Source organism: Mus caroli, unplaced genomic scaffold, assembly GCF_978045245.1.
Source record: "Mus caroli unplaced genomic scaffold, Mus_caroli_1 scaffold_5, whole genome shotgun sequence".
In the NCBI taxonomy this organism is placed as follows: Eukaryota; Metazoa; Chordata; class Mammalia; order Rodentia; family Muridae; genus Mus; species Mus caroli.
In genome coordinates, this window is record NW_028227260.1 from 111,475,947 (window position 1) to 111,500,193 (window position 24,247).

Genomic DNA, 24,247 nt, shown 5'->3' on the forward strand with positions numbered 1-24,247 from the left:
CAGCCAGGACTATATAGAGAAACCCTGTCTTGAAAAAAAATAAACAAAAAGAAGAAGAAGGAGAAGGAGAAGGAGAAGGAGAAGGAGAAGGAGAAGGAGAAGGAGAAGGAGAAGGAGAAGGAGAAGGAGAAGGAGAAGAAGAAGAAGAAGAAGAAGAAGAAGAAGAAGAAGAAGAAGAAGAAGAAGAAGAAGAAGAAGAAGAGAGAGAGCGAGAGCGAAAGAAAGAAAGAAAGAGAGAGAGAGAGAGAGAGAGAAAGAAAGAAAGAAAGAAAGAAAGAAAGAAAGAAAGAAAGAAAGAAAGAAAGAAAGAAAGAAAGAAAGAAGGAAAGAAAGAAAGAACAGAAACCACAAAGGGAGACAACCCGAGAGATAGAAAACCCAGGAAAGAGATCAGGAGTCGTAGATGCATCCATCACTAACAACGCAACAAACAGAAGAGAGACTATCAGGTGCAGAAGATACCATAGAAAACATTGACACAACAGTGAAAGAAAATGAAAAATGCAAAAAGATCCTAACCCAGAACATCCAGGAAATCCAGGACACAATGAGACGACCAAACCTGAGGACAACAGGTATAGAAGAGAGTGAAGATTCTCAACTTAAAGGGCCAGTAAATATCATCAAGAAAATTATAGAAGAAAACTTCCCTAACATAAAGTAAGAGATGCCCATGAATATACAAGAAGCCTACAGAACTCCAAATAGACTGAACAGAAAAGACCTCCCATCACATAATATAGTCAAATCACCAAATGTACAAAACAAAGAAAAAATATTAAAAGCAGTAAAGGAAAAAGGTCAAGTAACACATAAAGGCAGACCTATCAGAATTACACCAGACTTTTCAACAGAGATTATGAAAGCTAGAAGATCCTGGACAGATGTCATACAGACCCTAAGAGAACACAAATGCCAGCCCAAGCTACTATACCCAGAAAAACTCTCAATTACCATAGAAGGAGAAACCAAAATATTCCATAATAAAACCAAATTTACACAATACCTTTCCATAAATCCAGACCTATAAAGGATAATAGATGGAAAACAGTAACACAAGGAGGGAAACTATACCTTAGAAAAAGCAAGAAAATAATCTTTCAATAAACCCAAAATAAGATAGCTACAAAAACATAAAAATAATACCAAAAATAACAGGAAGCAACAATAACTATTCCTTAATATCTCTTATCATCAATGGACTCAATTTCTCAATAAAAAGACATAGAGTAACAGACTGGATACATAAACAGGACCCAACATTTTGCTGCATACAGGAAACCCACCTCAGTGTCAAAGACAGACACTACATCAGATTAAAATGCTGGAAAAAAATTTCCAAGCAGATGGTCCCAAGAGACAAGCTAAAGTTCAGAACACTCAAGATTCAATTCACATATTATATGAAGCCCAAGAAGAAGGAAGACCAAAATGTGGGTGCTTCAGTGCTTCTTAAAAGGGTGAACAAAATACTCACAGGAGGTAATATGGAATCAAAGTGTGGAACAGAGTATGAAAGAAAAGTCATCCAGAGACTGCTCCACCTGGGGATCCATCCCAGCCACCAAACCTGGATGCTATTGTAGATGCCAGGAAGTGCTTGCTGATGGAAGCCTGATATAGCTGTCTCGAGAGGCTCTGCCAGAGCCTGACAAATACAAAGGTGGATGCTTGCAGCCAACCATTGGACTGAACGTTGGGTCCCTGATGGAGGAGTTGGAGAAGGAACTGAAGGAACTGAGGTGGTTTGCATTACCATGGGGGGGAGCAACAGTGTCAACTGGCCAGACAACCTGGAGCTCCTGGGAACTAAAACACCAACCCAAGAGTACACATGGAAGGACCCATGGCTCCAGCTGCATATGTGGCAGAGTATGGCCTTGTTGGACATCAGTGGAAGAAGCCACCCTTGGGCCTGAGGGTGTTCAATGCCCCAGTGTAGGGGAATGCCAGGTCAGGGAGACAGGAGTGGGTGGGTGGGAGAACACCCTCATAGAGACAGGGGTAGGAGTGGGATAGGAGGTTTCTGAAGGGTAGACCTGGAAAGGGGAAAACATTTGAAATATAAAGAAGAAAATATTCAATAAGAAATAAAGAAAAAAAAGAAGAACTTCTTGGGGAATCACCATCCCTGACATCAAGCTGAACTACAGAGCAATAGTGATAAAAAAAAAAAAACAGCATCCTAGGCTGGGCAGTGGGGGCACATGTCTTTAATCCCAGCACTTGGAAGGCAGAGGCAGGCAGATTTCTGAGTTCGAGACCAGCCTGGTCTACAGAGTAAGTTCCAGGACAGCCAGGACTATACAGAGAAACCCTGTCTAGAAAAACCAAAAACAAAACAAACAAACAAACAAAAAAAACCCAGCACACTATTGTGCAATTGGTACAGTGACAGGCAGGTAGATCAATAGAATAGAATTGAAGACCCAGAAATGAACCCACACACCTATGGTCACTTGATCTTCGACAAGGGAGCTAAAACCATCCAGTGGAAGAAAGACAGCATTTTCAACAAATGGTGCTGGCACAACTGGTTGTTATCATGTAGAAGAATGCGAATTGATCCATTCCTATCTCCTTGTACTAAGGTCAAATCTAAGTGGATCAAGGAACTTCACATAAAACCAGAGACACTGAAACTTATAGAGGAGAAAGTGGGGAAAAGCCTTGAAGATATGGGCACAGGGGAAAAATTCTTGAATAGAACAGCAATGGCTTGTGCTCAGAGATCGAGAATTGACAAGTGGGACCTCATGAAACTGCAAAGCTTCTGCAAGGCAAAAGACACCATCAATAAGACAAAAAAACCACCAACAGATTGGGAAAGGATCTTCACCTATCCTAAATCAGATAAGGAACTAATATCCAATATATATAAAGAACTCAAGAAGGTGGACTCCAGAAAATCAAATAACCCCATTAAAAACTGGGGCTCAGAACTGAACAAAGAATTCTCACCTGAGGAATACCGAATGGCAGAGAAGCACGTGAAAAAATGTTCAACATCCTTAATCATCAGGGAAATGCAAATCAAAACAACCCTGAGATTCCACCTTACACCAGTCAGAATGGCTAAGATCAAAAATTCAGGTGACAGCAGATGTTGGCTAGGATGTGCAGAAAGAGGAACACTCCTCCATTGTTGGTGGGATTGCAAGCTTGTACAACCACTCTGGAAATCAGTCTGGCTGTTCCTCAGAAAATTGGACATAATACTACCAGAGGATCCAGCAATACCTCTCCTGGGCATATATCCAGAAGATGTCCCAACTGGTAAGAAGGACACATGCTCCACTATGTTCATAGCAGCCTTATTTATAATAGCCAGAAGCTGGAAAGAACCCAGATGCCCCTCAACAGAGGAATGGATACAGAAAATATGGTACATTTACACAATGGAGTACTACTCAGCTATTAAAAAGAATGAATTTATGAAATTCCTAGCCAAATGGAGGACCTGGAGGGCATCATCTTGAGTGAGGTAACACAATCACAAAGGAACTCACACAATATGTATTCACTGATAAGTGGATATTAGCCCAAAACTTAGGATACCCAAGATATAAGATACAATTTGCTAAATGCATGAAACTCAAGAAGAATGAAGACCAAAGTGTGGACACTGTGCCCCTTCTTAGTACTGGGAACAAAACACCCATGGAAGGAGTTACAGAGACAAAGTTTGGAGCTGTGATGAAAGGATGGACCATCTAGAGACTGCCATATCCAGGGATCCATCCCATAATCAGCTTCCAAACGCTGACACCATTGCATACATTAGCAAGATTTGGCTGAAAGGACCCAGATATAGCTGTCTCTTGTGAGACTATGCCAGGGCCTAGCAAACACAGAAGTGGATGCTCACAGTCAGCTATTGAATGGATCACAGGGCTCCCAATGGAGAAGCTAGAGAAAGTACCCAAGGAGTTAAAGGGATCTGCAACCCTATAGGGGAACAACATGATGAACTACCAGTACCCCGGAGCTCTTGTCTCTAGCTGCATATGTATCGAAAGATGGCCTAGTCGGCCATCACTGGAAAGAGAGGCCCATTGGACTTGCAAACTTTATATGCCCCAATACAGGGAATGCCAGGGCCAAAAGAATCGGAATGGGTGGGTAGGGAAGTGGGAGGAGGGTATGGGGGACTTTTGGGATAGCATTGGAAATGTAATTGAGGAAAATACGTAATTAAAAAAATTATCCAGCAGGAAAAAAAAAAAAAAAGAAATAAAGAAAAAAAAGAAGAACTTCTTGGGGAATCACCATCCCTGACATCAAGCTGAACTACAGAGCAATAGTGATAAAAAAAAAAAAAAACAGCATCCTAGGCTGGGCAGTGGGGGCACATGTCTTTAATCCCAGCACTTGGAAGGCAGAGGCAGGCAGATTTCTGAGTTCGAGACCAGCCTGGTCTACAGAGTAAGTTCCAGGACAGCCAGGACTATACAGAGAAACCCTGTCTAGAAAAACCAAAAACAAAACAAACAAACAAAAAAAAAAAACCCAGCACACTATTGTGCTATTGGTACAGTGACAGGCAGGTAGATCAATAGAATAGAATTGAAGACCCAGAAATAAACCCACACACCTATGGTCACTTGACAAAGAAGCCAAAACTTCCAGTGGAAAAAGTATAGCATTTTCAACAAATGGTGCTGGCTCAACTGGAGGTCAGCAAATCAAACCATTCTTAGCTCCCTGTACAAAGCTCAAGTCCAAGTGGATCAAGGATCTCCATACAAAACAAGATACACTGAAATTAACAGAAGAGAAAGTGGGAAAGAGCCTCAAACACATCATCAGCACAGGGGCATTTTCCTGAATACCAATGGCTCAGGCTCTAAGATCAAAAATTCACATATGGGACCTCACAATATTGAATAGCTTCTGCGAGGCAAAAGACACTGTCAATAGGACAAAACAGATTGGGAAAAGATCTTTCCCAACCCTCCATCCAATAGAGGGCTAACATCCAAAATATACAAAGAACCCAAGTTAGTCTCCAGAGAACCAAATAACCCTATTAAAAACTGGGGTACAGAGATAAACGGATTCTCAACTGAGGAATTTCCAATGGCTGAGTAGCACCTAAAGAAATGTTCAACATCCTTAGTCATCAGGGAAATGCAAATCCAAACGACCCTGAGATTCCACCTCACATCAATCAGAGTGGATAAGATCAAAAGTCAGGTGACAGCAGATGCTGTCGAGGATGTGGAGAAAGAGGAACACTCCTCCATTGTTGGTGGGATTGCTAGCTGGTACAACCACTCTGGAAATCAGTCTGGCGGTTCCTCAGAAAATTGGACATAGTACTACCAGAGGATCCCACAATACCTCTCCTGGGCATATATCCAGAAGATGTTCCAACCGGTAAGAAGGACACATGCTCCACTATGTTCATAGCAGCCTTATTTATAATAGCCAGAAGCTGGAAAGAACCCAGATGCCCCTCAACAGAGGAATGGATACAGAAAATGAGGTACATTTACATAATGGAGTACTACTTAGTTATTAAAAAACTATGACTTCATGAAATTCACAGGCAAATGGATGGAACTTGAAAATATCATCCTGTGTGAGGTAACCCAGACATAAAAGAACACACATGGTATGTACTCACTGATAAATGGATATTAGCCCAAAAGCTCAGAATACCCACGATTCAACCCACAAACCATATGGAGCTTAAGAAGAAAGAAGAACAAAGTATGGATGCTTCAATCCTACATAGAGGAGGGAACAAAATAATCACAGGAAGTAGAGGGAGGGTGGGCCTGGGAGGGAGAGAGGAGGGAGAGGGGAAAGGTGGGGCAGGATCAGGTATGGGAAGAGACAGTAGAGAAGGACAGAGGGGTCAGTAAATTGAATAGAAATAAGTAGCAGTGGGGGATGGGGAACTGGTGGTAGCCACTAGAAAGTCCCAGATGCCAGGAAAGCAAGAGGTTCCCAGGACCCCACAGGGATGGCATTAGCTGAAATACCCAACAACAGGGAGATAGAACCTGTAGAGACCACCTCCAGTAGATAGACAGTGCTGTGATCATAAAAAGAGAAAGAGCTATAAGAATATGCTCTGGCGAGGTATGGGGGAAAGAGATGCTTCAGCAGGCCCATGCTAAGGCATTCCTTCCCCCTGAGGGACCAGACATACACCAGTATAGTATAGAATAGAGTTAATTCAGGGCATAGGGAGGGGAATTAAGAGAGTAGCAGAGGCAGAGAAAGGCAGAGAGAAGGAAAGAGTAGAGAAGTAGAGTCCGGCCATGACCATGTGGAGATGGGGGGGGGGAAGGAATGGGGAGAGATGGGGAGCAAGGGAGCAAGAGGCAAGGGAGAGAAGCAGGAGTAAGAGAGAGAGAGAGAGAGAGAGAGAGAGAGAGAGAGAGAGAGAGAGAGAGAGAGAGAGAGAGAGGGAGGGAGGGAGGGAGGGAGGAGGGGGCAAGCAGCCCCTTTTATAGTGCCAGGCCAACCTGGCGATTGCCAGGTAACTGTGGGGGTGGAGTCTAGACAGAATACCAAGAGACAGGGATCCCAGTTGAGGGATAGAGCCTCCCTCCCATCTCAAAATTTTTAACCCAGAATTGTTCTTGTTCAGAGCAAAGACAGAGACAAAAAAAATGGAACATAGACTAAAGGAAAGGCCATCCAGAGACTACCCGACCTGGGAATCCATCCCATATACAGTCACCAAATACAGACACAATTGTGGATGCCAAGAAGTGCTTGCTGTCAGGAGCCTGATATAGCCATATCCTGAGAGATTCTGCCACAGCCTGACAAATACAGAGATAGATGCTTGCAGCCAACCATCAGACTGAGCCTGGGGACCCCAGTGGAAGAGCTAAAGGAAGGACTGAAGGAACTGAAGGAGACTGCAACCCCATAGGAAGAACTATATCAACTAGCAAGACCACACAAAGTTCCCAGGGACTAAACCACCAACCAAAGACTATTTATGGAGGATCCATGGCTCCAGATACATATGTAGCAGACAATGGCCTTATCTGTCATCAGTGAGAGGGGACGCCATTGGTCCTGTGAAGGTTTGATGCCCCAGCACAGGGGGTGCTAGAGCTGTGAGGTAGGAGTAGGTGAGTGGGTGGAGGAGCACCACCATAGAGGCAAATGAGAGGGGGCAGAGGGGGGGATGGGATGGGGTTTTCTGATGATTTCATATCATTTAAAATGTAAAGGAATAAAATAATTAATAAATATATATTAATTTTATATAGCATATAAATATATATTTATAAGTTGTTTATTATTATATCATATATTATATATCATCTATTACGAATTATATCTTTTAAATTTTGATTTCATGTTTTATTTATTCACTTTACATCCTACTCACTGCCCCGCTCATCCTCTCCCACAATCCTTCCCTCACCCTCCATTCCCCCCATCCCCTTCTCCCCTGAGCAGGTGAGATCACCCCCCATATCCTCCCACCCTGGCTCATCAGGTCTCTAAGAGGCTAGGTGCTTCCCACTGAGGCCAGACAAGGCAGCCCAGCTAGAAGGACATATCCCATGCACAAGCAACAGCTTTTAGGATAGCCCCCGCTCCAGTTGTTTGGGACCCACATATTAATCACACCAATTCTATAAAATTGTCTGCTTCTTTATATTTTCCGAAAAGAAGAATTAAATGACATGAGATGTAAACCAGATACCATGGTACACAGCTGTAATCCCAGCACTTAAGAGATGAAGGCAAGAGAATTAGAAGCTCAAGGGCAGATGTGGTACAGCAGACATTGGAGGGAGAAGGAAAGGATGGGAAAAGGGAGGAAGGGGAAGAGAGGGGCAGGGATAGTAAGCGAGACAGAAACACAGAGACAGACAGATTGATTAAAGAAGGAACCAGGATTTTATACATGCTCTAATGTCATCACTACTCTTAAGGTGATGAAAGGTTCAGCTTTAATATTAAATAAATGGTGTTGTGTGTATGCTTTAGAAAAAAATCAGGTGAGACCATGCCATACTTGCCTCAAATTTCACAGAATATGTGTAGATCACATTTAAATTCTCTGTAACTTCTTCAGGAATTTCCATAGGGGGCTCGTTGCAAGTCAGGTGGTCTTCATCTAAATGTTTATAGCTAATAAAAGAGAAAAATTGCTGGGGGGATTTTGTACATGAAACTTATATAAAATTTTCAATTCATGGTTATTCATTCACATAATAGCAATCTAGGAAAACTGAGATTTCTCTAATGTTCCTTATTTAAAACTCTTTTTAAACTCACTATCTTTTTGCCTCCACCTCTTGACTTTAAATGTTTGGATTACATAACTGAATATCATATCCATCTATAGTTTTTTATTATTTAAAATACCCTAGTTTCTAAATGTTACCAGCACTCAAATGGAACTCTATATACTACCTAAAACTTTATACTTAAAAACATTCCTTTTGTTTATGAATAGAACGAAAATAAATTTTACCAAAGAATTTTTTTCTTCTTTTGCCTCACAGTTCTTCAATACAGTATCTTGTAACTTTAACTGTCGGTTAGAATATTAAGTACATGAAGAAGAAACTGTATTTGTAAGCACCAGGTATATAAGAACCTAGTATATAGAAACCACCAAACTTAGCAATGAAAGATATTGCTTATATATATTACTAATGGCAGTGTAAATTAGTTTAGCCATTATGAAAAAGTGAATAGAGGTTCCTATATGATTCATCCACCTAACTTCTCGGTATATCAACTGGAAATGGATGGATAATTCGTTAGACATGGACTAGGGCTCAAGATACAATGACACATCTCTGATTGGTCGGCCTCTTTAAAACTAGGTCTCCAGGATCTTCCTACATATGTCCAGTACTCAATCGTTCTTGAGGCTGCTTATTCAGCTGTGAAGAGCCCTGGTTATTAACAGATACTGCCGGATACTTTCCTAAAAGAATCTACTGATACTAAAGCTTCCCTCTTGAGAAAAACAAATCAAAATAGATTTGTATTAACCCCTTTATACTAAAACAGCAACTAAATGAAGAATTAGAACACTCTCAATCAATTTATTCCTTCTACTTCTTCCTCACATTGTGTGATGCTCAGATACTTAGACAGATTACACAGATTACAAAATGTACTATGTAATATAATATCACATAGGGATCTTAAAAGGAAAAATTATCACTGGGCAGTGGTAGCACACTCCTTTAATCCCAGCACATGGGAGGCAGAGGCAGGCAGATTTTTGAGTTTGAGGCCAGCCTGGTCTACAGAGTAAGTTCCAGGACAGCCAGGGTTACACAGAGAAACCGTGTCTTGAAAAACCAAAAAACAAACAAACAAAGTAAAAATTATCAAATTAGGAATCTCCATTTTAAACCCATTTTTAAATCATTACAAGTACTTAAAAAGAAACTCTATTCTTACCTTTTGGGATCGACTCTGGAAATAATCAGCTTTGCAACCTTGACGGCTGCATCACTTTCTATGTGATATGTAATAGTAATGTCAAGGTGGTTGAAGAGGTACAAACTACTATTTTTGTTGAATTCAGGCTATAAAAAAGAGAAAAGAAATTTTAAACTTTAAATTTTTCCTAGAAACTACAAGATACAAAACCTGATGATGGAATAAAAAATTGGATACACTAATCCCTTTTTTTTTAATGTACCATGGACATGGAAAGATAACTCATCAATTAAGAGCACTTGGTCTTGCAGAGGAATCCAGCACTGACATGGTGTTTTACAACCTACTCTAACTCCACTTCCAGGGGACCTGATGCCCTTTTCTGACCTTTACAAGCATCAGACATACATACAGCACACATACATACACACAGGCAAAACACAAATACGCCTAAATCTCCTAAGCATATGAAGGTTAACTATGTTTCTATAAGCTTAAAACCACAACCACCAAAACCAAGAATAATTGGCCTAATTAATTAAAATATCAGTCAACTCTATAATAAATAGTTTTTAAAGAAACACTATTGTAAAACTGTAATATTTATAGATATGTCATTTTTTAAGTTTTTAACCACATAAGGATACAAGCTAACTATAGAGCAATTGTGATAAAAACTGCGTGGTACTGGTATAGCGACAGACAAGTAGACCAATGGAATAGATTTGAAGACCCCGAAAAGAACCCACACACCTACCATCACTTGATCTTTGACAAGGGAGCTAAAACCATCCAGTGGAAAAAAGACAGCATTTTCAACAAATGGTGCTGGCATAACTGGCAGTTATCATGTAGAAGAATGCAAATTAATCCATTCTTATCTCCTTGTACAAAGCTCAAGTCTAAGTGGATCAAGGAACTCCACATAAAACCAGAGACAATAAAACTTATAGAGGAGAAGTGGGGAAAAGCCTCGAAGATATGGGCACAGGGGAACAATTCCTGAACAGAAAAGCAATGGCTTGTGCTGTAAGATCGAGAATTGACAAATAGGACCTCACAAAATTGCAAAGCTTCTGTAAGGCAAAAGACACTGTCAATAAGACAAAAAGGCCACCAACATATTGGGAAAGGATCTCTACCTATCCTAAACCAGACAGGGGACTAATATGATATATTCAAGAAGCTGGACTCCAGAAAATCAAATAACCCTTTTAAAAATGGGTTACAGAGCTAAACAAAGAATTCTCAACTGAGGAATAACAAATGGCTGAGTAGCACCTGAAAAAATGTTCAATATCCTTAATCATCAGGGAAATGCAAATCAAAACGACCCTGAGATTTCACCTCACACCAGTCAGAATGGCTAAGATCAAAAATTCAGGTGACAGTAGATGCTGGCGAGGATGTGGAGATTGCAAGGTGGTATAACCACTCTGAAAATCAGAGTGGCGGTTGCTCAGAAAATTGGACATAATACTACTGAAAGATCCAGCAATTCCTCTCCTGGGCATATACCTAGAAGATCTTCCAACTTGTAATAAGAACACATGCTCCACTATGTTCATAGCAGCCTTATTTATAATAGCCAGAAACTGGAAAGAACCCAGATGTCCCTCAACAGAGGAATGGATACAGAAAATGTGGTACACAATGGAGTACTACTCAGCTACTAAAAACAATGAATTAGCCGGGCGTGGTGGAGCACGCCTTTAATCCCAGCACTCGGGAGGCAGAGGCAGGCGGATTTCTGAGTTCGAGGCCAGCCTGGTCTACAGAGTGAGTTCCAGGACAGCCGGGGCTACACAGAGAAACCCTGTCTCGAAAAAAAAAAAAAAAAAAAAAAAAAAAAAAAAAACAATGAATTTATGAAATTCTTAGGCAAATGGATGGATCTGGAGGATATCATCCTGAGTGAGGTAACCCAATCACAAAAGAACACACATGATATGCACTCACTGATAAGTGGGTATTAGCCCAGAAGCTTAGAATATCCAAGATACAATTTGCAAAACACATGAAACTCAAGAAAGAAGACCAAAGTATGGATACTTCGCTCCTTCTTAGAATGGGAAACAAAATACCCATGGAAGGAGTTACGGAGACAAAGTTTGGAGCTGAGATGGAAGGAAGAACCATCCAGAGACTGCCCACACCTGGTGATCCATCCCATATACAACACTAAACCCAGATACTATTGTATATGCCAGAAAGCTTTTCCTGACAGGACCCTGATATAGCTCTCTCTTGTGAGGCTATGCCAGTGCCTGGCAAATAAAGAAGTGGATGCTCACAGTCATCTATTGGATGAAACACAGAGCCCCTAATGGGGGAGTTAGAGAAAGTACCCAAGGAGCTAAACAGGTCTGTAACCCTATAGGAGGAACAACAATATGAATTAACCAGTACCCCCAGAGCTCTGTCTCTAGTTGCATATTTAGCAGAGAATGGCCTAGTCGGCCATCAATGGGAGGAGAGAGGCCCTTGGTCTTGCAAAGATCATATGCCCCAGTACAGGGGAAATGCCAGGGCCAGGAAGTGAGAGTGGGTGCGCTGAGGAGCAGGGCGGGGGATGGGGGATAGGGGTTTGTGAGGATAGCATTTGAAATATAAATGAAGAAAGTATCTAATAAAAAAAAGAAAAAAAGGAAATTCTTTGGTACCATATAACTTTAGCATGCATTAAAGAGAAAAGCAAGTTTTAAAACTAACAAAATTGATGTGTTTATTTTTACACAGAGAATTAAAAACTTGGCTCAATACTGACACTTTAGAAAATAATATCTTCAGTGTTTTCCAGCATTCAGCAATATTTTGATTTTATAATCAGCACTAAGAATGTCACATCACATAAAAGTGTAGTATGAAATGTCATACATGTGCTAAATGCTATTTCAGAAAGTATGGGTAATCCCACACTAATTCCAAGCCAAAATCCACACACTAGGAGTTTGTTATTTCACGAAATGTAAATCAGCAACTCAAAGCACACATTTTCCAATTCAGGGCCTTGTGTAGCCCAGACTGAATTCCCTTACCCTTCATCCCTAACCAATGTTCAAAGTTTCAACACATAAAGTATTTTAAAAGTTGACACATGTGGTGTGTACCTGTAGTCCCAGTACTTTGGAGATAGAATCAAGAGGACCAACTCACGCTACGTGAGATCCTCTCCCAAAGAAAGGAAGGGAGGGAGGGAGGAAGGGCAGAGAGAGAGAAGGAAAAAGAGAAAGAAAAAGAGAGAAAGAGAAAGAAAAACAGGGAGGGGAGGGGAGGAGAGGGATGGGGAGGGAAGGGGAGGGAAGGGGAGGAATAGTTTGGGTGCCATAAGACCCATTCAGGAAAGCATAATCAGGAACTTGAAACTCTGCAGGCTATCAAAAGAGAAGCATAGACAGCAATCCATCTACAAAACTTTGACCTGCAATGTGTCCTGTCTGTAAGGTATGTGAGAGCAGTGGTGGCACAGACCTTATGAGAATAACCAACAGATTTCTCATTTGACTTAATGTGCACTCCTTAAGACAGAATCCATGCCCAACACTGCTTGGGTGACCAAGAACCAGAGACTAGACAGTCCAGATACCTAGGGCAAAACCAAGCACTACTAGTGTAAAAAATATAGTATTAGTAAAATGACTCAATGCTATTCTGCTATACTCCTAGATTAGTAGCTTGCCCAGTCATAATCAGAGAAGCTTTCTCCTGTAGCAGATGGGAACAAAGACAGAGACCCAGAAGCAGACATATTGCTGCATTGATTTCTTTTCAAGCCTATTCCCTTGACTTAGACATCCCATTAATATTTTCTGAATGAGTAAAGTAGAAAGTCAAAGTTAAGTGAAGCAACATCCTTGTACTTCTGCTGTAAGCTGGCAATACTCACATTAATCAAGCAAGAACCTTTCACTTGGTCACTTGGGGCATTAAAACATCCTATTGGAAATCCTGACATGCAATGCTGTTCTTCATTTTCAGTGTCATAACACCATATTATTCCTGTGTTATCAATAACCCTAAATAAAAATATTTTTTAAAAAAGGTTTAAAAACATTTCATATTAAGCGACACTAATGTTACTTTACACATACTTAAGTTCAATTATAATCAAATTCAAATCACAAAAATAGAACATAATTTATACGTCAATTAAATTACTCTGGAGAGATGGCTCATTGGTTAAGAGCACTGATTGCTCTGAGGGAACCCAGGTTCAAATCCTAGCACCCACATGGCAACTCATAACTGTCTGTAACACACAAACAGATATGCAGGCAAAACACCAACATGCATAACATTTTAAAAAATAAATTACTTTAAAAAGAAGTGAAAAAGTCAATTTTAGATAACAAACATACCAGTGATGATGGTAATCCTGTTTTATCCCTTCCTTCAAAAAGGCCAACTTGTTCATATCATCTTCATTGTCTGGAGCATAATATTTTACACAGACTTTTCTACATGTTTCTTCTTTGTTAAAAGAAAACTGTAAAAAGTGAAAATATTAAGAATTTTGGCTAAATGTGATAAGTCAAATGTCACCAAATAAGCAATTTATCTCCCAGGTATATTTTTCCTTTCAAAGATCTAAATATATCACCATTCACAACTCTGTCTTTTTTCCGTTTCAGTTTCTAACTGCTATTATTCTAGTCATAAATACAACATGCTTTTAAAACTGAAGGGAAAATTTGTCTTCTAATATCATATTGTAGAGTCTGACTATGATTTGTGCCCACAAACTAATATAGCATCATTATCATTAATTTTAATTCCTGAAGTCACAGTGAAATTAAAATAAGAGGTCAAACATTTTCTCTGACTACAGTGTTTTGTTTTGAGCTACTTCAAAAGTGATTAGATTGAGCCATTTAGGGTAAGGTCTTCCAAACTGAATGCTTTTGGGGTACATCTCAAGGGAAGCTTATGCCATAAAAACTTATATATGAGTGCAGGAAGTGCTGCTGGGTGGTTGGTTCAGGTCCAAGCTTATTGTGGGTAACTATACACATTTCTATTAACTTCTATTGTGATTGATTTTCAAGGGCACAGAACATGTAATCAATCTTGGTGTTAGAAAATTTCCTAGTAACAGCTAAAACACATGAGAATGTTTCCTTATAATGGCAAGCTAGCCAAGTAACTGATACCTAGGCCTTAACATTTTGTCTAGGCCTTAATACTTTACCTAGGTTCCAACAAATCCTAGTGAACTTAAAAGGAAAAACTCACACATGTGCCTACCATTTTATGAATAAAACCAGAGGGCCCTTTCCAGAGCTGGTATAGTGTTATTTGGGCCTTGGCACCTCCAGAACTATGAAACTAAGTACACCTCTTCTTTTTTTCATGACATTTATCATGTGTGTGCACATACACGTCCCAGTTCATGTGTGGCAATCAGAGGACAACTTGGAGAAGTTAGTTCTCCCCTTCCACCATGTGCATCCCAGGAACTGATCTCATGTTGTTAGGCTTGGTGGCAAGCAGTTTACCAACTAAATGATCTCTTCTTCATATTTCTAGTGTGTTGCTTTGATTTTAATTGTTGCTGTTGTTCTGAGATAGTCTTAGCCTCCTCTTCATTAAGATACTGAAGGTAAAATGAATGCATATTCAGCATCCAGTTTTATCCTTATATCACCCAACCCAAAATAGGAACAGTTTTCTTTATAAAGGAAAAACAAAACAAAAAACCAAAAACCTCAAAAGTAAACCTTATGCAAGCCAGAAATTATGGCTCACACTTATAATAGCAGAACTTGTAGTTCTCAGTAGGATTGCCACGGATTTCAGGACAATCTGGACTATGGAGTGTGACACTCTCATTGTGGGAGGAAAGAAAAACAGAAAAAAAGGTTGGACCTGATGGCTACATCTATAATCTCACCTCCCCAATTCTATGACAACCTGGGATATATTTGATACTCCAAGGCCAACGTGAGCTACACAATAGAATTTGTCTCAAAATAAAAAAAGCTGGGACCAAAGTTCAATGCTAGAGCACCTGCTTAGCTTATGTGATGCCCAGAGCACCCCCCCCTCTCTCTCCCTCTCTCTCTGTCTCTCCTTCATATAGACCCAGCTAACATAAATATTTTAACAGACTTCTCTATCAACATGAGGTTCTTTTTCTTTCTTCCCTTTAAAACAGAGATGCAATTTTAAATACTTTTGAGAAAATTCTTTCAAGAATAAGATATACTAATAAGATCAGCTAAATAACCTTGTAGGGACATGATGTTACTTGTTCTCCAAATAGAATTTGTCCAAGAGTCTCAGAGGGTGTTCTCTTCAATGAATCTTGACAGAAGTCAAAGCTAAGAAAGAAGTTCAAGTACCACGTTTTAAAACTCAGCAAGAAATCAATCTTTATAATTCATCTAACCTCTCTATTGTTAATAAGACTGTAAATAAAATTATGAGCTAGATTATGTACAATTACAAACTATGTGCCTCACTATATACATTTCTCTTTCCCATGTGTAATTGTTAAATGCATTACATAAAGGCTTGTTACTGCATTTAAAGTTTCTTAACACAGGAAATGACAATTTAAAAAAATTCATAGGCCTGGCAGAGGTGGTGCACTCCTTTAATTCCAGCACTCCCAAGGCAGAGGCATGGGAATCTCTGTGAGTTTGAGGCCATCTGTGTTTACAAAGTGAGTTCCAGGATGGCCAAGATACACAGAAAAACCCTGTCTTGGGAAAAAAGAAAACGGAAAAGAAAAAAATAATAAGAAAATAATAAGAAATAATAAGAAATAATAAGAAAAAAAGAAATAATATTTGGGGGGTTAAATTTTACATTACATAAAAATAAGTAAACAACAGTTTCAAGTCCATATTAATTCTAACTCAATATATTCAGAAACTATAATTATTAGTTCTAGTCAAAGCAAATTTAAAGAACAAAGTCATCCCTAAACATATTCCCATATAGTCTCAAAAAATCTGTAAATAAAACAAATTAGAATTTTCTTTCAATTATTATGAATATAAGCCGGGCGTGGTGGCGCTCGCCTTTAATCCCAGCACTCGGGAGGCAGAGGCAGGCGGATTTCTGAGTTCGAGGCCAGCCTGGTCTACAAAGTGAGTGCCAGGACAGCCAGGGCTACACAGAGAAACCCTGTCTCGAAAAACCAAAAAAAAAAAAAAAATTATTATGAATATAAGATGATTTAAGTACAAAATCAAATACATAGAAATCTTGTATGTATTTCAAATGGCAAAAGATTTGTACAATCTAAAGAGAAGCTAGGGACAGGGAGGCTCCCTAGAATCTTTGGGGGTGAGTCTAGCTGAGACTCCTAGCAGCAGGGTAAACAGTAAAGTAGTGTCAAAAGACATCTTAGTCTTTTTCTATAATAGAGATAATTTGTCTTTTTCCAGATGTTAAGCCATAGTAAGCTGATCATGTCTTATGCAGAACATTATTAAACAAAGCATTATCACTCACAAAAAAAACTTCCAGATGTATCTTTCTCATGTTTTAGTGTTTTAAAATCAAACTACAACTCTGAAGGTGGTTTTTTAAATAATTTTTGTTTTTCTTTTTTTTTTAATTGGATATTTTCTTTATTTATATTTTACTTGTTTCCCCCTTTCCAGGTCTCCCCTTCATAAGTCCCCTACCCCACACCCCTTCCTCCTAACTCTATGAGGGTGCTTATCCACTTACCCAGTCTCTCCTTCCCACCCTGGCATTCTCCTACACTGGGGCATCAAACACCCTCAGGCCCAAGGGCCGTGCCTCCCACTGATGTCCGACAAGGCCACCCTCTGCCACATATGCAGCCAGAGCCATGCATCCCTCCATGTGTACTCTTTGGTTGCTGGTCCAGTTCCCGGGAGCTCCGGGGTATCTGGCCAGTTGACACTGTTGCTCCCCCAATGGGGCTACAAACCCCTCAGCTCCTTCAGTCCCTGAAGGTGTTTTTTTTTTTTAACACTTATGCTACACTTACCTATCATAATCATAGAACATCGCACTGTCCACTGAGTACAATTTATCAGCATACACCTGAATTGAGGACTAAAAGAATGAGAAAAAACATTCACTAATAATACAATGAGTGGTATTCCCAAAACACATAAGAAAACAACCAAGAGGGACCCTGGCCTCCTGCTGCTACCATCAGTTATAAATTCCTCCTGAAATTGTTTGTAGCCGTGGAAGTCTATCACAGCAACTGAAGCTCAAACTAAGACAACTGGGTTTCTGGGGGTGAATAAAATTTGTATCTCTACTATTCGTTTGTTTGTTTGTTTTTGAGACAGGATCTCTGTAGCCATGGCTATCCTGGATCTCTCTATGTAGACCAAGCTGGCCTTGAACTCACAGAGAGACTGCCACTGCCCTTCAAGTGTTGCCTGGGATTAAAGGCCTAAACCACCAAACCTGGCTTTGACCATTCTTAACTTTTAAGAAAAAAATATAAAGCCCTTTCTAAATGTTTTCAAAAAGTAGTAAATGCTTATTTCCTCAGAAAAACCCTCTCTTCACATTCTCTCATCAACTCTTAAAACATTTTAAATTTTATTATTATTTTAATTTTTTTTATTATTTTATTGTTTTGCCTGCGTGTACGTCTGTGTACCACCTGCATGTGGTACCCAAGGAGGCCAAAAGAGGGATCTGGATCCCCTAAAACTATAGTTATTGGATGGTAATGGACAGAGAAGAAAAATTCACAGTGTAGTACTGGGAAGTATAAGATTTGAACTATAGTTTAAAATGTGTATTTGAGAACTTCTTATGTTTAAAAGAACCATGATAGTTTCTCATACCAATTACAGAAAAGATCCATTACTCAATAAATTGTGTTTTGATAACTGGTCTGTGAGCTAGAAGTAAAGGTTAGTCGGATCCTTATATCATGTATTACACAAAGACATATTAATCTTGCGTAAATATCAACTTAAACCATAAAGTACTAAAGAACGCATGAGAGAATTACTTTACAATCTTGTGTGGAGTAAGCAAGACCTTTCAAAACGGTATACAAAACCCAGAAGTCACTAAAATTCTAAATTGAAATAGGAATTAAACTGTATAAATTGCAGAGAGGAACCACATAAACCCAAAAGACAACAGATAGAGAAAAAAATGTATTTGCCACATGTTCCACACAAGGGACTAATTTCCTGACATAAGAGTCCCCATGACTGTGATGCCACAAGCCAAAAGCAAATACTAAGGAGGATGAGTCAGGAAGATGTCGTCAGGCTGCGAACCTGCAATCCTGGCGACTGGAGAGGTAGAAGGAAAAGGATCCAGAGCTCAAGGTCAAACTGGGATCCATCCTTGGAACCCAAGAAAAGGTGGAAGAAGAGAACAAAGAACTCCGAAAGAGTGTCCTCCTACCTTCCCGGCCATCATGGGAATAAATAAGGGAGGAGGAAAGATGAAGAAAAGGGGAAAGGAGGAAACGGAGGCCAGGCTTCCTTACAGCTGTAATTCCAGCATTCAGAAGAAGATGGATGGAGTCAACTGTGCTATATAGTGAATTCTAAGTAAATCAGGGATATATAGTAAGACCCTGTCTCAAAAAGAGAAAAAAAAAAGATGGAAGGTGAAGAAATAGGAGAGTTAAAGAAGGAGAGATGAAGAGAGCAAGATATGAACAAAAAGAAAGGGAGAAGAGGAAGAAAACCAAGGAAAAAGGAAAAAAGAAACAAAGAAAAGAGAGAAGAGAATGGCAAAATAAACAGAGTGGGGGGTGAGAGGGAGAGGATCACAAATTCAAAATAGACAGTTAAGCAGTTAAGGACATTTACTATACAATCTTGAGAACCAGGATTCAGACCTTAGCACCCATTTTTAAAAAGAAAGAGGGAGTTTAACAAGAGAGAAAGATAGAAAAAGAAATAAAATAGAGAAACCAAAAAAGACAGAATGATAAAAAGAGGGAAACAAAAAGAGGGCAGAGAGCAAAAGTTTGAAAAGAAGCAAAGTCAGAAAAAAAGAAAAGGGAGAGAAAGAAGCTAGTGAACAGAGAAAGAAAAGATGAAGGAAATAAAAAGAGGAACAGAAAAGTAAGGGAGGAAGAAAAGGGTAGGGGAGGAGAGAGAAAGAGAGGGAGGAAAGAGAAAGGGAGGGAGAATAGCTATCTGGCAGTGGTGACATACATCTGTAATCGCAGCACTATGGAGAGAGGCATGAGGACCACCCATGAGTTCTAGGCCAGACAGGTCTTTAAGTTAGTATCAAGCCAGACTCCACTACAAAGCAAGACAGGAAAGGGAAAGGAAGAAAAAGAAAAAAAGGGGGGAAGTCATAGAGAAGGAAAGGGAAGGTAAGAAGGGGAGAGAGGAAAAGAAAGGGATGAGAGAGGTTGGAGACCATGATAAGGGGGAGGTGGAAGAAAACTGGAAAAAAGAAAGAGGACAGGAAGGGAGTAAGAAGAGGGGGAGAAAAGGTGCGTGAAAGGGGAAAGAAATGGAAAAGCCATAGGTAGGAAGGGAAGGAAAGAAGGACAGAAATGAAACAGAAGATGAGAGAAGACAAAGAAATAGGAGAAAGAAAAAGAATGGGTGGATGTAAAAGGAAAAGAAACAGAAATGAGAGGAAAAGGGAAATGCAGAAAGAGGATGAAGCGAGAGAGATAAAATGTGAAAGCAAAAAAGAGAAAGGTAAGGACAAATGGAAAGGAAAAGTGAGAAAGACAAAACAGAAGCGCAGAGGGAAGAATAGAGACAGAAACTGGGAGGGGGTGAAAGAAAAACATGAGGCTGGGAATAACATCACACACCTGCAACCTCATCTCTTGGGAGGTAGATACAGGAGATCAGAGTCCAAGAGCATCCCTAGCTACACCTTGATTTTGAAGTCAACCTGGAATACCTGAGACCCTGTCTCAGATAAACACAACATAATGAAAGTTTCAAAGAACAAAAAAGAAAAAGGAAGAAGTGAGAAAGACAAAGAAAGGTTAACACAAAGATAAAAAAGGAAACACAAAGAAATTGGCTAAGGTAAAACAAAATGAAAAAAAGAAACAAGTAATAATGAAGAAATTCAAAAGAAAGGGTGAAACAGAAGCAAGTCAGCATAACAGAGAAAGAAGACCAGAGGAGTGAGGGTGAAGAAATGGACAGGGAAACAAAGAAAAAGGAGAAGGAAAACAGACACAATGAGAAGCAGAAATGCAGTAGAAGAGGAGGTGGGAAGTGAAGGGAAAACACAAAAGAAATAAAACATAAGACAGTAGAAAGAGAGATGGGAAGAGAGAAGAGGGGAAAGAAGGAAAAGAGAAAGAGCCTCTGTGAGAAACAGAAAGGGAAAGAAAGTGAGGGAAACCTCAAGAGGAAGAGAAAGGAAGATTAAAATAACCAGAAATAACAAAAATAGGGGAAGGACAACAAAACAAAACAAAAAGGGGACAAACGGGGACAGGGGCAAGAAAGTGAGAAAGGGAAGGGGGTAAACCAATGATAAAAGGGAAAGTGTGGGAGAATGGAGCTGGAGAGCTATGCCCTTTATCCCTGTACTGGTGGTGGGGCGTGGGGTATGCAAACACAGACAGATCTGAGTGCGTTCACAGCCAGCCTGGTCTGCAGAGTGATTTCTCAGTCAGCCAGGGCTATATAGAGTAACCTTGTCTTGAAAAACAAACAAGAAAAAGAACAAGAGGAGGAGGAGGAAAGAGATAAAGAAGAAAAGGAAACAAGATATACAATGCCATACCCTGTATTCCCAACATTCTACAGCTATGACATAAAATAACTGTCACACTCTGTTGTTAAAATAAGAAAAGTGCACAAAGTTGAGATAATTGCAGCTGTTTTAAAGAATAAAAAGAGCAGGCCATGGTGGTGCAGGCTTTTAATCCCAACATTTGGGAGGCAGAGGCAGGTTTACAGAGTGAGTTCCAGTACACCAGAACTACATAGAGAAACTCTGTCTCAAAAATGCAAATGATGATGATGATAACAATAGCTACACAGAGTAACTCTGTCTCAAAAAATACATATAATAATAATAACAACAATAACAATGACAATAATAATAATATTATAAAAAGAAGCAGGAATCCTGTAGTATGGTGCAAACTTTAATCCCAGCACATCAGAGGCAGACGCAAACTGATGTTGGGCCCCAGACTAGACTGTGTTAAACAAAGAAAACCTTCTCTTTAAAAATGAAAAAAAAAAAAAAAAAACAGGCTGGAGAAATGGCTCAGTGGTCAGTGGTTAAGAGCACTGACTGCTCTTTCAAAGGACCACGATTCAATACCCAGCATCTATACACACAACTGTCACAATAAATTAATTTTTAAAAAGCTGGGTGGTAGTGGCACATGCCCTTTATCCCTGTACTGGTGGTGGGGTATGGGGTGTGCGTTCATGGCCAGCCTGGTCTGCAGAGTGATTTCCCAGTCAGCCAGGGCTATATAGAGTAACCTTGTCTTGAAAAACAAACAAACAAGAAAAAGAACAAGAGGAGGAGGGAGATAAAGAAAAAAAGGAAACAGGATATACAATGCCATAGCCTGTGATCCCAACATTCTACAGGATTGAAACACAAGGGTGGTAGGCCATTGTTGGAAATAAGCCTAGACTACTCAAGAAAACAAATCTCATGAAAAAAAATTTTTTTCAGGGATGTTCATCAAAGCACATGCCTGTATGTCTTTCATCCCAGGAAGCAGAATTTGAAAGCATGATGATTGCCAATTCTAGGCTTCACGGTGGGACCTTCTTACAAAAAAAAAAAAAAAAAAAAAAAAAAAAAATGGTGGTGAAGCACAGTGATTACCAGGGAGACGGTGGACACCACCAGGCGAGGCTAAAGGAGACCAAGTCTCTAAATTTTAATAATAATAATAATAGCAATGATAACAACAACAACAATAATAATAATAATAAATAAAGTGTAGTATTTGAGTCTGAACTTGAATAGATGCTGAAGGCTAGCCTAGAAGCAGATCCTGACTTAAAAAGTACTGAGGGTGGGAGGGTGTGGAAGGGAAGGATGGCCAGTGTACCGGGACTCCAGTCCCATTACTTGAAAGTTTACTAAACATCCCTCATGGCAAATGCTCGCTGGCTTGTAGAACAGACAGTACAATGAGTGTTACTACAGTCTGGAGGACCAGGGCAGCAACCGAGAATCAGAGCTGTAAAGTTCCCAGAAGTGAGGGTGGCAGGAAAATGGCCTGAGGGTAAGAGGACTTGAGGGGAGGAAGGCAAGTGGGAGGGGAAGAGGGCAGAGAAGCTGAGGGAAGAGGATTGGCCGATGAACAGGAAGGTGGAACTGGAGAGTGACAGGGAGGTAGTGAGGGGAAAGAGTATTATCCTTCAGGAGGCTAGAACGGAGTAGGCCGCACGGCCAGAACCAGTTCCTTGCCTAAAAGGATACGGAGCCTGGGGGAGGACCCGCAGCCTAGGCGCACTAGCAGGGATGCACGCGAGAGGAGGGGAGAGGGTGGGCCGGGAGGCGGTAGAGATGGCGAGGACAGAAATCAAAAAGAAGTAGGGCCAAGAAGTGGGAGTGGATGGGTAGGGGAGCAGGGAGGTGATGGGGGGTTATAGGGAGCTTTCGGGATAGCATTTGAAATGTAAATAAAGAAAATATCTAATAAAAAAGAATAAAACATGTTAAAGAAAACCAAAATATATTAAAAAAAAGACGTAGAGCGCCATGCCAAGATGACGGACGGGTCTGGGATCACCCCACTCGGCCTTCTAGGCCCCTTTTCTTCTCGCGCTCCTCACCTTACAATAGGAGTTGGGATGGCCCTCCTCACAGTAGGTGACAGGAACCAGTCCCGGGAAGAAGAAAGCATCACAGGTAGTGGCCAAGAAACACAGCAACAGCCACCACTTCAGCCCGTGGAGGCCAGGGCAGAGTTTGGTTTCCACACGGCGACCACCGAGACCCATCTTAAAGCCTGCCTCAGGAACAAGCATCCTGGAGAGAGACAAGATGGGAACTGAAATGCAAATGAGCCACCAGGAAATGAAGCAATGAGTGGGCGGGGATAAGAACTTTCCAGAAGAACCGTTGGAGGGTCTTGCTAGCCAGTGAGTGACTCAAGACCGTGTTGCTAGGACACCTGGCAACTGAGGAAGTCAGTGAGCAGGCGAAGTGCGCATGCCTGCATTTCATGTCCCACGTGAACCTCGCCTGGAAACAGGCCAAACTTTTCCGCCATTTTAGCCACTGCCAACTGCCTTATCCAACTGCCTCACAGGGGCGTGGGGGAGGGGAGAGGTGTTAGTGGTTTCAACCTCATGAAGTCTTTCTTTTGAGGGTTTTTTTTCTAAGACAAAAATTATGGCCGGGCGTGGTGGCGCACGCCTTTAATCCCAGCACTCGGGAGGCAGAGGCAGGCGGATTTCTGAATTCGAGGCCAGCCTGGTCTACAGAGTGAGTTCCAGGACAGCCAGGGCTATACAGAGAAACCCTGTCTCGAAAAACCAAAAAAAAAAATTATGGCCCAGGGTTGGCGGAGGCTCAGAGAGTAAAGGTGTTTGCTATTAAGTCTCAGAACCAGTTTGATGCCCGCAACTGACACCGGGGAAGAAGAGAACTAACTCCCCTCAACACACACAAGTTCGCAGTCCTCCACCTCCAGAAGTTCGTCTTAACATGGCATATGTCCCCCACCAAATCAAATAAATAAATGTAATTAAACTATAAAAAGAAAAGACTCTTAACAGTATTATCAGCCCACCCCTATCTTTTCTGGCAGCAGAGCTTGTGAGATATACTAGGAGAAGGGGTACGGGGTGGGTATGAAGATTTTACGGCCATGTATCAATGAACATCTTTAACTCCAGAATTCTGATGACTGAGGCAGGTGAATCTCAGGAACTTTGAAGCTAGCTGGAACTAGGTAGCTAATTCC

At 40.5% G+C, this 24,247-nt stretch overlaps 1 protein-coding gene across 1 annotated transcript in view; it reads right to left on the bottom strand.

Annotated features, from left to right (window-relative positions):
- The window catches only part of LOC110287160 (transmembrane 9 superfamily member 2-like), a 74,981-nt gene extending 51,675 nt beyond the window's left edge, over window positions 1-23,306 (bottom strand). Inside the window, exons 1-7 of the mRNA XM_085837727.1 lie at window positions 23,112-23,306; window positions 17,360-17,427; window positions 15,617-15,710; window positions 13,749-13,876; window positions 13,277-13,406; window positions 9,409-9,536; window positions 8,004-8,115 (exon numbers count right to left, since the gene is read on the bottom strand). Coding sequence (XP_085693853.1) covers window positions 8,004-8,115; window positions 9,409-9,536; window positions 13,277-13,406; window positions 13,749-13,876; window positions 15,617-15,710; window positions 17,360-17,427; window positions 23,112-23,306 — 855 coding nt within the window. The remainder of the gene's footprint in view (window positions 1-8,003; window positions 8,116-9,408; window positions 9,537-13,276; window positions 13,407-13,748; window positions 13,877-15,616; window positions 15,711-17,359; window positions 17,428-23,111) is intronic.
- Between the last annotated feature and the right edge of the window lie 941 nt (window positions 23,307-24,247).